Raw genomic sequence first — 12,884 nt, forward strand, 5'->3', positions numbered from 1 at the left:
CGTCACAATTTTTGGTTTGGTTAACACTCAGCATTTGTATCACAAGCCTGTAAATTTTACATACAGCATGGTTAATGTGTGATGTGTTAGAACCATTTTCTTGATTGTAAACATTTTTTCCTGGGATTTGTCATTGCCTCTTTTTTTTTTTAATTCAGTTTTTACATGCCCATACAAGTTCATCCTCAACGTTTCTAACAGAGTTCTCATACTCTTCTCCAGATGGTCGCATAAGTCAGGGGATCTTTCAAGTCCATTGTCCCCTTGGTGGCACCCCTCTGGCTCTCCATCCACCCTGGACCAGCTGCCGTCCAGGTCAGGGGCCCAGCTGCTAGCCTGTGCATTCTCTTACCCCTCTTCTGGATTAGGGCCCCATCTCCCTCTTGTGATTTATTCCCTCATTTTGTGAAAACATCCTCCGGCAGCTAGCTGGAATAGTTGGAGCCAGGGCTAATTTTCTGAAACCTTTACAAACCTGAGTGTGTTCAACTCTCACTCAGACGTGATGGATAACTTGTTTCTCATCTTGGTTCCCAACTTAGACTCGTGAACCCTTATTCACATCCCGTGAGTTCCACCTCTGTTCTCCTTGCTCATGAGTAACGCTGTATGGTTAGTGCTGGAGAATAGTCATTCCTATCAAAAGAGCAGGTGAATGCTGATTTAAGTCATGTGATACGAGAGAGGAAATGTTGACTGTCTTTATTCCCAACCTGCTCTATGGGAATCACTGAGAACATTTATTTACATGGGTAAATACATGATTCTGACTGTGGAGGCAATAAACTAGCTCCATATGGTCACTCTATAGGGTCTGTGAAGAAAAGGGTTTTGTGCTATTAGCTCATGGATTCCCTGTGTCTAGCATAGTGCCTGGCATAGAATGGGCCATAGGAGTGCTGGTTTGTTCCACTGAAATCCACAAAAGAAATATGCAGAATGAGCACCTTTTCTGTAGTTGTCATTGAAATGTTGATAATCCACACATCCACCTACCACCGCAGGAGACTTTTTTTTATCATTGAACAAACCAACGCTAACCTTTTTTGGTATCGAGGCAATCTAGTCTTAGGCTTTAGTGTCCATGACTTACTGACATTCACCCTGTTTCTGCTTATACGTTGCCCCCAATACTTAAGATTTTTAGTTGCTGCTACTGGTGTTGTTTTTGCCAATATTTGTTTCCTGCCCTATATAATAGAATTGCCCTTTTTTGGTGCTGTGTGTCACCTTTAGCTTTGGGGAAACCACCATTGCTGAAAAGAAAATGGGATTTGTATGGGAAGGAGGAAGGGAAATCAGGTATTCACCCTGGTCTTCTTCCCTTATAAGGAGAACTGGCAGGATGGGAAGTAGTTAGAGCCTTACCAAATGGTTTTTAGAGTTTTGATTGCGTCAAAACTTGAACCCAAACATATCCAGTAGATCTCTTCCTTTCAGTCTTCTGGATTTGGGGGCGGAGGGATTCCTAACCTACCCAGGTTGAGTTAAGGGGAGAGGGAAGGCTGTTTGTCTCACTGCTGTGGTCTCCAGGATACCTTCTTTAGTCCTTTGTATTCTTAGAAACAAAGTCACCTCTTGGCAGGAATCAAGCCACCCAGATGCCAGCAGTCAGGGTTTGGTTTCACGTCACCAGCTTTGGAGAGGCAGTGCCCGGTTTCCTTTGGCAAAGACAGCCTGCCCTTCTCCGTTCATTTCAGCCACTCGGCCACAAAGGTAACTTCCTCAAAATAGAAACCTTAGAAGAAGAGTCTATCTGATGCATCTGCGAATCATTATGTTTATCCTGAATTCTAATTTAACTTAGAATTTTGCAAACACGAGTCAGCTTCTTTCTCTTCTCTTTTCTCAAATCAACCATCAGAAAACGTAGGTGTGAGTGAGTGAGAAGGGTCTAGACGTTTTCTTCTGGGAGGCGGTATGGTTGACGTTTGCGGCAAATGCTCAGGCTGTGGTGTTGACAGGTCCAAGTTTTATTCTTAACTCCGGGACTATTCCCGGAAGTGTGACCTCAGGCAAGTCTGTTCATCTCTGAACTTCCATTTCCTCGTGTGTAATGACCTTAATAAAATGCCCCTGCAGTGTCATTGTGAGGCTGGGATTACCTGAGGTCACATATATAGAAAGCACGTTGCCCGGAGCAGTGAATGGATACAGCGCTTTTCCGTCCGTCGGGCACAGGAGAGGCCTACACCCCGGGAAGCTCATTATGAGTGGGCCACAATCAAGAATTTGAACGGTCACATGGCTTCGCAACTTGCTCCCAGCTCTTGGCTTACCTGTGCTTATTTTTTCTTTGCTGGGCAAAGGGGTAGCGAAAGCAGGAAAGTTCTTTTGCCTCTCCCCCCAGGATGGAGTCACCTCACATAATAGTAAACGACAACAGTAGGAATCTCAGCAGCTACAGTCGGTCCAACACCTCTTACGGGGGAGGCCCTATGCCAAGGGCCCTCTCTGGATGATCACCTTTCGTCTTCAGACCCGCCGTGTAGCATACATGGTGCGTCCTCGTTGCCCATGTGAGCAAGCTGGGATTTCAGGTTCTCATCTGGCTCCGGGGTTTTTGTGTTCAGCCATATCTTCATGGCCCCCGTGAAAGTGTGGTAAATTTTGCCCCCCGTTCACCTTCCTGTCCTCTTGACGTGCAGAGGTCCTGGGTTCCAGCAGGACGCTGCAGGGACCCTAGCCGTCGTGAGCCAAGAAGACTGCAAGTCCCAGCTCCTCACCTACATCCCAGCTCTGGCTGCCTGTGGGTGGCTGCCAGGGAGGAAGAGCTGGGAGTGCGGTGTTCTGCAGAGAGACTCGGATTCTATCTGCAGGTGTCCCCATAGCTCTGCTTGTGGTGCATCCTTGCCCAGAAACTCACGGCCTGCAGGGGGCACACGAAATGACAGAAACGCTGCCGCCCGGACAGGGCCGGGGAGGGCTGGGAGCTGGCTACCAGCAGAGGTTATTAAGAAGGGTTGGGTGGATGGACACGCACTCGGCCGGTCACCTGGATAAAGAAAGAACAACGCCTTTTGCCCTCAGCTCTCAGAATGGCGGGGAAGTAGAGAAAAGATGATGTGACAGCATTTGGGAACATTTACAGAAAGGTCAGAGACACTCCGCTGTGTGGATCTCAGCTCCCTAACCTGGCAGTGGCTTTGACTTTGTTTTTAAAATTCTCTTCCGGTACAGGCATAGTCTGTCCTTGCATAGTGGTCCCCAGCCCCCAGTCTCACCTGAAACCTACCAGGTAGCTGGGCAGAGGCTGGGTCCGTGACAGAGCTGAACAGGTGCGCCCTTTTTCATTTCCCCTGGTGCCTTTTAGGGATTTTGAAGCTTTGGTAAAGATCCCATTCTGATGTTGAACAGAAGAGGGGCGTAGCCTTCTCCCAGAAGATGCTGGGCCCTGGCCGCCATCTCCTTATCTCCAGCACTGTGAACAACTGCCATCGGATGGGGTGTCAAGCCTCCTGCCCTCTGGTCCTGTGGCCAGAGGTCCATGGTCTGTGTAGCAAGTTATGGATTTAAACCAGCATTTCTTCAGGATGTATTTCTAGGGTTTTGTGACCACACAAGTTTAGGAAACTTTGGGTTACACTGTTAAAAACTGTTTTTTAATCATGCTAATATCTACTGTGAATCTCAAGGTTTTTTTTTTTTTTAAACAGTAGCCAGTAATACTAGCTAGCATATATCGTTTACTGTTCATTGAGTCTGTGAGCCTAGTAAGCTCTTTCTACGCAGTTTCTCATTTAAACCCCATAGCATCCCTGGGAGGTAGAGGCCAGCACCTTCCCCATTTTAAAGACCGGGGAGGCACTTGTCTTACCTGGTTTGCCCTGGGCACAAAGCTTTGTGCTCAAGCAGGCTGAGTCCAGACCCCATGCTCTTAACCAGGACATGGTACTCTTCTGGTAGGCAACCTTGACCAAGCCTTCTTGTATTTGGGACTCCTCATTCCCCAATGGGATCAGTACCCCGAAGCACTCTAGTTGGAGAAACGTCCGTTTAAACTTAAAAGGTAAACAGGGGCTGCTCAGCGAGCAGGGGCATAGAATTTCTTGTATGAGTCCTGTTGGGTTCCGCTCTCCCCACAGCCCCAACGCCCCACCCCCCCAGATGTGTTTGTGTCACTTTAGGTTGGTGTCAAGTGTCTTTTCTGCAGGAGAGGCAGGCACAGAGGACCTGGAGTAGGAAGTGGAGGCCAGTGGTTCTCAAACCTGGCTGCATATTGCAATTCATGTAATGACCACTAAAAATTGCTGATAGCTGGCCTCGTTTTCTGGGATTTCCAGTGAGTCCGGATGGGCTAACCAGGCACTGGTGAGGTTTAAATGTTCTTTGAGAACCACTGGTTTGGACAACTCCTTTGTGGTCCAGTGACCATGTCTTCTACCAAAGCAAGGAGAAGAAAGGGTCTCTTTTCTAAGTTAAACGACTTAACAGGGTTTTGGTTGGTTGGTTGGTTGGTTGGTTGGTTGGTTGGTTCGTGACTGAGTGGCCTGTGTTCTCAGATTACTGGCCCCTTATAGCCTTGTACCATGAATCCTCTCCATGGCCTGTACTCCTCACCCTAACTTTGCACTGACAACCATGTACTGACCAGCTCCTCTGCAGAATCTTTAGACTGATTACTGAGGAGAATGGTGGGAAAGAGGCTCGGCACTCTTACTCCCTTTGGAGGAAGTAGGTGGGTACCGCTGCCCAGAGCACTGCATCCGTGCTGTTGCCAGGGGAGCTGGGGCAAGAAGTGCATTCTGGGCGATGCTGTTAGCTGACCACACACACACACTTTTTGTTGGGCTTAACTGCGAATATTGGGCTCCAAAGGGTGTTGCTGGCATTCTCACTTGCATCAGATGAAACTGGGTGAGAGGATAGTTTCTTGGTTCGGTAGTTAAAATAACTTCAGCTGTTATTTACTGCTATGTCTCCAAAAAGCCCTTTTTAGGGAAAACATATGCCCTTGTCAATGAAAGACAATGATTGTTTTAACCCTGAGCTATAATGGCTTTTCTTAACGTCTTCATGTTTTCAAAGGCACAGATCCTAGGCTATTCAAGGCGTTAATTCCAGGATTTCGAGACTATTGCTCTTTTTTTCCAGTTCAAGATGGATATGCCCCAGGTTGATCAAAGGGTTTGTAATGGGAATGTTTCTGTTGGTTTCTTACAGTACAACAAACACCTCTTCGTGCACATTGGGCATGCCAACCATTCTTACAGTGACCCATTGCTCGAATCAGTGGACATTCGTCAGATTTATGACAAATTTCCTGAAAAGAAAGGTGGCTTAAAGGAACTGTTTGGAAAAGGCCCCCAAAATGCCTTCTTCCTCGTAAAATTCTGGGTGAGTAAGACATTGCTGTGGTCGCGGTGGATGTTGTCTGAATGGTCGCATCCTGTGTGTGAGCGCGGAGCCTGTGCGCGTGCATCCGCAGGAGCACCTGGGGGGCCATCCCCGTGCTGACCTTGTGATACATCCTTGGGTACAGATGCACCCGGGCAGCATCTGATATCCCTGCCCGAGAAAAAGAGAGATGGAAGGCCTCTTTGGGCTTCAGGGCTCACTCGTGCCATGGCCGTCCTCACAGACGGCTGGAGTCGTGATAGAGGACATGGGGCACGACGAGACCCTTTCTGTTTCTTCTCACTCCATTAAGCAAAACGACCTATAAATTCCACTGGAGCACAGGACCTGAGGCAAAATGGGGCCGGGATGGAGATAAAGTTTCATGCTTCAAGATTTTAGAAGTGTCGGAGAACCTGCAAAGTGGCTTTTCCCCGTAGGTCCCTCATTTGTGCTTTAAAACACCGAGGGCAGATCCCCCCAGCTGCTGGGGCTCGCTCTGAGAGAGGTTTTCTGTTCTTTTCTCCACTAGTCAGGCTCGAGCCAAGAGACTGCTAACAGGTCACAAGCATGAGTGCAATGTGTGTATATTGGAGGCAGCGAGACACCAGAGGGCCTGTTAGCAGTGAGTATTTATAAGTCATCCGTCTTTACAAAAATAAAATCACTTCAAACGTTTGCACTCCTTAGCATGGCATTAAAGGCCCTAAGTGAGCTGGTTCCAGGGGGTTCTTTGCTCTCCATCCTGTGCCCAGCAGTTCTGTGTGTCTGATGGATTTTTTTCCTTTTCTTCTCTCCCGTGGGGCCAGCTCCTCCTTCCTTTGAGATGGTGGCTCCTTTATTCTAGCACCTTCCTCACTTAGGCAGACCATTGATTTTCCTTTTACTCCCAGCGCATTTTGCAGTTAATCAGGTCCCATGCTGGGTCATAATTACTTGGATGTGTGTCCCACTCCCCTCTGGACCCAGGCTACCTCCGGGGCACCTCACTCATAATAGGGCTGCCGTTTATTGAATACCTGCTGTGGGCTAGGAGCCGTGCTAACGCTTTACACTCATTTTATCCAGTCCTCACAGTGTTAAGTGGGATTTGCCTCCTATCCAGCTAAGAAAACAGAGACTCAGAGATTACAAAGGACAGGCTACTTGTAGAGGGGGGGGCCGGGTCTTGTAATGAGATAAGTTTGGCTGTTGTGCCTCTGCCTGATTTCCTGGCTGCCTCATACCCTGTGAGCCCCAGCCGGTCAGGGGCAGGGCGCGGGGAGGTGGGGGGGGGGGGGGGGGGGGGGGGGGGGGGGGGGGGGGAGGGGAGTTCTGTCCACTGAGGACTCTCCATTTCTCCAATACTACGCAAACGCCTTACACAAACAAGCCCAACGAATGGGGAAACGAATGAATAAATCAGGGGAAAAGGTATGTTTTAAATTTCTTGGAGGAGAATTTACATATTAAATTTAGTTTGTTTTGTTTCTTATATCTGTCCGTGGCAACTAGATTTCATTTTTCATTCTTCTGTATTAAATTTGGATTGTTGTGGAAATAGCCTTCTACTCATATTAATGTTCTTGGGACAAGTAATACATATGGGTAACCTGAATAAGGAAAAATCCCTTTCAGATTGGGGGCTGCCACTAGAGATTTGAATGGTCACTGGGGGTCAGTTATTATATGGTAACATAGCAGTTTTCAAAGCATGGCTTAGAGTCCCCTGGAGGGTTCATCCGTATACTTTCAATGGGCTGAGAAGGCCAAAGCTATTGTCATTATGACACTGGGACATTATTTGGCTTGTGCACACTGCTGATATGCACTCTGAAGGTTCAAAAGAAGTAGGGTAAGGGGTGCCTGGGTGGCTCTATTGGTTAAGAATCTGACTTCAGGTCGTGACCTTGCGGTTTGTGAGTTCGGGCCCCAGGTTGGGCTCTGTGCTGACAGCTCAGGGCCTGTGGCCTGCTTCAGATTCTGTGTCTCTCCCTCTCTCTGCCCCTCCCCCACTCATACTCTGTCTCTCTCTCTCAAAAATACATAAAACATTTAAAAATTAAAGAAAAAAAAAAGTAAGGCAAAACTGCTGAAGCTTTAGCTTAACTGGGCTGGTACTCACGTACAGTTTCAAGAAAAAGAGAACTAGTCACACCAAGAATGTCCTTTATGAATTGTATTACATCTTGAACCCAGAGTACACATGGCAAATGAATGCAGGGAGCCTGCCTGCCACATCAAGGAGAACGGCTGACAATATTTATTACCAAAGAGAAAATCCTAGCTTTCTAGAAAAAATAAGGGTTTTGGAAAACTCATATCCACCTCCGTGAACTTGACAGCTTTCCAATACTTAAAAGACTTGTCTGGTGAGATCCACAGCCAAATCAACAAAAGTGACTTTTTGGTATTGTGTAAGATAAACCAGTGGATTTTAATGTAACCACATATGAAAAGTTCACAGATATGGTTTCAGATTCCACACTGCAGCTGCGTTTTAAGAAACTGTCACTTGTTAAGTTTTGGTATGGTATGAAATAAAAATGACCACAAGTATCTGAAGAGCCTATTGAAGTACTCTTCCCTTTTCTAGTTCCCTATTCATATTAGTCTGGATTTTCTCCACGTACTTCAACAAAAACAACACATCGTGACAAGTTGAATGTAGAAGCATGTTTGGGAGTCTAGGAGTTTACATGAAGACACATGTCAAATACATTTGCAAAGTATGAGACAGTACTACTCTTCCAATTTTTGTCTTTGTTTTTTAAAATATGGGTATGTCCAATTAAAAGAAAAAAGATGTAATGAGTTTATTTTATTTTTTTTTTATTTTTTTTTAACGTTTATTTATTTTTGAGACAGAGAAAGACAGAGCATGAACAGGGGAGGGGCAGAGAGAGAGGGAGACACAGAATCGGAAGCAGGCGCCAGGCTCTGAGCCATCAGCCCAGAGCCCGACGCGGGGCTCGAACTCACGGGCCGCGAGATCATGACCCGGGCTGAAGTCGGACACTTAACCGACTGAGCCACCCAGGCGCCCCAATAATGAGTTTATTTTTTAAGTAGGTAACAAATAGGGGTGCCTGGGTGGCTCAGTCAGTTAAGTCCGACTTCAGCTCAGGTCATGATCTCACGGTTCATGGGTTCAAGCCCCGCATCGGGCTCTGTGCTGACAGCTCGGAGCCTGCAGCCTGCTTCGGATTCCATGTCTCCCTCCCTCTCTCTGCCCCTCCCTCACTCACGCTCTGTCTCTCTTTCTCTCTCTCAAAAATAAACATTAAAAAAAATTTTTTTTAAATAGGTAATAAATCTTTTTAAGATGTTCTCAGTTTAAATTTCCAATACAGAAAATACAGATAGGTATAACTGACAGAAACAAAAGCCCCTTGAGGTCCTCAATAAGTTTTAAGAGCAGAAGGGGGTCCCTGAGATCAAAAAGTTTTTGAGAGCCACTATTGTGAAGGGTATAAAAAGAGGCCATTCTACTCAAGTTGATTATAATTAATCAGAAATTGTAGGATCCGATGAAAGGAAACCGTTTTCATTACTTTCACGTTAAACAGTATTGGTTTTTAAGGTTAATAAGATTTCGTATAATTAGCATGTTATTTGGATATAAAGTGGAATGGAAAGTGCTTAAAAAGTTATTCTTGTTTTTGCCTCCAAAGCAAAAACTTGGGATGATGTTAATAAACGCTTTCAGTGCTGGGCCCCTTTGGTCATGAATCCCCAAGGAATGAAGTCTAGATTGTAGCGTGTGATTGCTGGTAGGAAGTGTCCAGTTTAGAAACAGTCGCTCTGGGATTAGATACTAGTTTATTAAATTAACACTTGCAAGATTAAAATTAAGCACTCCTATGAATGTGGGAGGAGAGTTCACTCCTTGAGTACAATTGTGAGCAGCACTTAACCTTTATAAAGACATTCAGTCGCAACCACGTTAAAATAAATGGGGAAAGGCCATTTGAATTAGGTTTACAATTTGCTGCAATTTGAAGTTGCACTGGCTTCCTCCGATGCCTCAATAAGAATAAATTATACTTAGAATATCTATCCTTGGGTAGCTGGTGTTTCTAGCAGGTGTTTCTGAAGCCGGTTTAACACTCCCTTTGAAATATTTTTTGTATCTGCAATTTGCTTAGTAGATTTTCTTATCTTTGTGTGAATTCAGTAAATTTCAGCAGAGATCCTGTACCCGATCTCCTTTATTCTCCTCCCTTTTTCCTCCTTCTCAAAGTGCCTGAAGTCTCTAGGGTGTCAAAGTCAGGCTGACTCTTCATTTGCCCCTACGATTGCTCCTGAAGCTGTTTTCGGAATGTCGGGCCGGCCACCTGCACCCTGGACTCAGTCAGGCTAGGCAAGGTCAGGAGTTTGCTGCGGAGGAAATACTGAGCGCTACCCTCCGAGTGCCTGTACTTGGAGGCCCGAGCTGTGGGCACCTCCGCCCTTGGCCAGCTGACACTTGAAGGTGAATGGCATGGTGGTGTGCCAAGCAGCAGTCTTTCCACTGTTCGGAGGGTGGAAGACCCTGACTGGCACCCCAGGACTCAGGTCCCCAAACATAAATGACCGGCAGAGGCAAGGGTGCCCATGTGGGTGCCCCTCTACCATGTTGGCTCTATAACCCCTCATGCCTTAATGGGGTGGGGCACCAAGGGCCCGTGTGGATGGCTGCATATCTGGTGAGATCTTTTTTTTTTTCTTTTAAGAGCCTTATTGAGGCATAATTTACAAACCATAAAATCTACACCTTAGAAATCAGTGATTTTTAGAAAAATGTACAGAGTTACATAACCATCACTCTACTACAATTTGAGCCTGTTTGTATCAGTCCAGCAAGATCCCCCGTGCCTGTATGCAGCCGTTCCCTGTTCCCGCTCCCAGCCCCAGACAGCTACTGATCTACTTTCCGTCTGTACAGATTTGAACCCTTCAGTGTGCAGCCGTTTGCACCTCGCTTCTTTCCCCCACAGTGTTTTGAGGTGCAGCTATGTTACGGCACGCCTCTAGGTAGCCTCTTTCTATTGCCTGGTACTAGCCCATCGTGTGGACATACTGCGTTTTGCTTATCCGTTCACCAGTTGATAGACTTGCGGACTGTTGACCCTTTAGGCTTTTCTCCAACAATGCCGGTATGAAGTCTTTGTGTACAAGTCTTTGGACGTTGCGGTTGCGTGTTCACCATCTTTCTTGGCATTTTTCCATAGCAGTGGAATTGTGAGGTCACATGGTAACTTCTTGCTAACTTAAGAAACTGCCCCAGGTGTTTTCTTAAGTGGTTTCGATTATTTTCCCTTCCCACCAGGTGAGATGTCAAGGGTCACTCACCACCTCCTTCAACCATTATGGCGGCCAGTATCAGGGTAGGGAGAGATGACCTTGAACGCTGTAGATGGATGAGGGGCTGGCTAGGGGGACCAGCAAGACACAGGGCACATGTGAGGTCCATCCAGGTGAGTTCAGGAGTGTTCAGGTATCTTGAGGTGCTTTGCAGCTGGGCCTTCACTCGTATGCGAGGCATAGGTGGGCGACAGATTAGGAAAGACAAGGAATCGGGTTTGATCGTGTCAGCAAAAGGAAGCAGTCAGTGCTTTTAACCATTTTCAAGCCAAGAGAGTATTCAGATTCTTTTTACTAAGTGTTACAGCGACTTTATTTGCATTTTGCCTTCTCTGTTTTTATTCTTTATCTTTTTCTTTTCATGACCCTCTCCTTATTTCCTTTCTCTTCCTTCCTGCCTCCTTTTCATTCACTCTTGTGCATTTTAATTCTTTTCCATATTTAATTACAAAGAGAAGAAGAGGCTTCTGCAGGAAGGGGAAGGAAGGGGCTTCTCACTTTTTCAGCAGTTGAACGTGACTTAATGAGTTCCTTTTTTGAGCCAGGCACTATGCCAGATAAACATGTCCTTGATATTACTTAATCCTTGTGAGGCCCGTGTGATTATTCCTACTTTACTTTACACATAAAGAAATTGAGTCAGGGAGAGGCAGAGTGACTTCTGCAAAGTCTTACAGCTAATCAGTGTGGGATTGGCCAAACTCTGAATCCACACTCTTTCCGTGAAATCTGTGCGTGGCCTCTGCAGGGGGCACAGCTCTGTCCCTAGCCCCTCTCCTGGCCTGATTTCGCTGGAAGCGGGTGACGGTAACCGATGGGAAGCAGCGTGGTTTCTGGCTGAAGTCAGCCCTGTCATCACGGGATGCCCTGGTGCACGTTACGTGGGGGCAGCTGTGAGCAGACGCTGCTACCAGGAAGTTCAGGTCGGACCTCGAGTTTTCTTAGAAAAACTGATACCTCACTGTTAGCAGCCTTTGGGGTGGGGTTAGGGGAGCAGCAGCTTCGTGTTTACATTATGATTCCAAAGGCAATATCGTAACATTCTAGACAGTCTTGGAAATATATAATTTTTCATTCATTCCTAAGTGTACCATGAATATAAGACATGTTTATGTAGCTTGAATCGGGTAATACATTAAATTAAATCTGGTATCCGGCTTTTCTCCCTTACCAGACACCCTGCCAAGTGGCCATATGCCATTATATCCCTAATTACCATTTTTTTTTTTAGTTTATTTATTTATTTTCAGAGAGAGCGCTCACGCGAGTGGGAGAGAAGGAAAGAGAATCCCAGGCAGGCTCCACGCTGTCACCGTGGATCCTGATGTCGGGCTTGAACCCACGAACTGCGAGATCATGACATGAGTGAGCCAAAATCAAGAGTCAAACCCTTAACCGACTGAGCCACCCTGGTGCCCCCCTAATTATCATTTTTAATGACTACACGGTATCCGATTTGCTGGTTAAATAAGAATTTAATTATCCTTATTTTATTAAATATTGATAATATTTGTGTGTGTGTGTGTGTGTGTGTGTGTGTGTGTGTGTGTGTGTAAATAGCCAAGGTGCTGTTTTCTAAGGCAGTTGAGCGCTGAGTAGAACAGGCATCTGCATCCAGCGTGCATGGACATAATTTAAAACGAAACAACTTTCAACTGTCACTTTGCTTTTTGAATTCCTCTTCGCCTGCAGTTATTTTTTCTTTCTACTCAAAGACCTTAATCCTTCCTCATTCTCTAGAGCAACTTTTTTTAATGTTTATTTATTTTGAGAGCAAAAGAGAATGCACACGAGCTGGGGAGGGCCAGAGAAAGAGGGAGACAGAGAATCCCAAGCAGGCTCAGTGTGTCAGACCTGAGCCCAAATCAAGAGTCAGACACTTAACCAACTGAGCCACCCAGGTGCCCCCTCTATCGAAACTATCAACGAGGTTAAACATACTGTTTCACTCAACTCTGAGACCTATACTTGTTCCCATCTTAGCAGTTCTAGAAGTGGGATGCTGCTTAGAGCGGACACCATCAGTGCCTTCCTGCCCCTCCAGAGCTGTGGTCGTCCTCACCTGCCCTTTGTGACCTGAGCCAACGTGGGAGGCATCTCACCAGCCCCCTGTCGCCTTAGTTAAGTCTTTTGTACTAATAGCGCTTTGGACGACTAGTGCGCGTCTTAGCTTAAACTTGAATCCCTACTGAAAACGTCTCGGAAAAATTACAGTTAGATGC

At 46.2% G+C, this 12,884-nt stretch overlaps 1 protein-coding gene across 9 annotated transcripts in view; it reads left to right on the plus strand.

Annotated features, from left to right (window-relative positions):
• TEAD1 (TEA domain transcription factor 1) overlaps positions 1–12,884 on the plus strand; it is a 261,367-nt gene that overhangs the window by 222,637 nt on the left and 25,846 nt on the right. For all 9 annotated transcript variants that reach the window (XM_042959706.1, XM_042959707.1, XM_042959708.1 and 6 more), the window contains one exon: positions 5,164–5,337. In XM_042959706.1, coding sequence (XP_042815640.1) covers positions 5,164–5,337 — 174 coding nt within the window. The remainder of the gene's footprint in view (positions 1–5,163; positions 5,338–12,884) is intronic.

The sequence above is a fragment of the Panthera tigris genome, chromosome D1 (assembly GCF_018350195.1).
Source record: "Panthera tigris isolate Pti1 chromosome D1, P.tigris_Pti1_mat1.1, whole genome shotgun sequence".
Classification (NCBI taxonomy): Eukaryota; Metazoa; Chordata; class Mammalia; order Carnivora; family Felidae; genus Panthera; species Panthera tigris.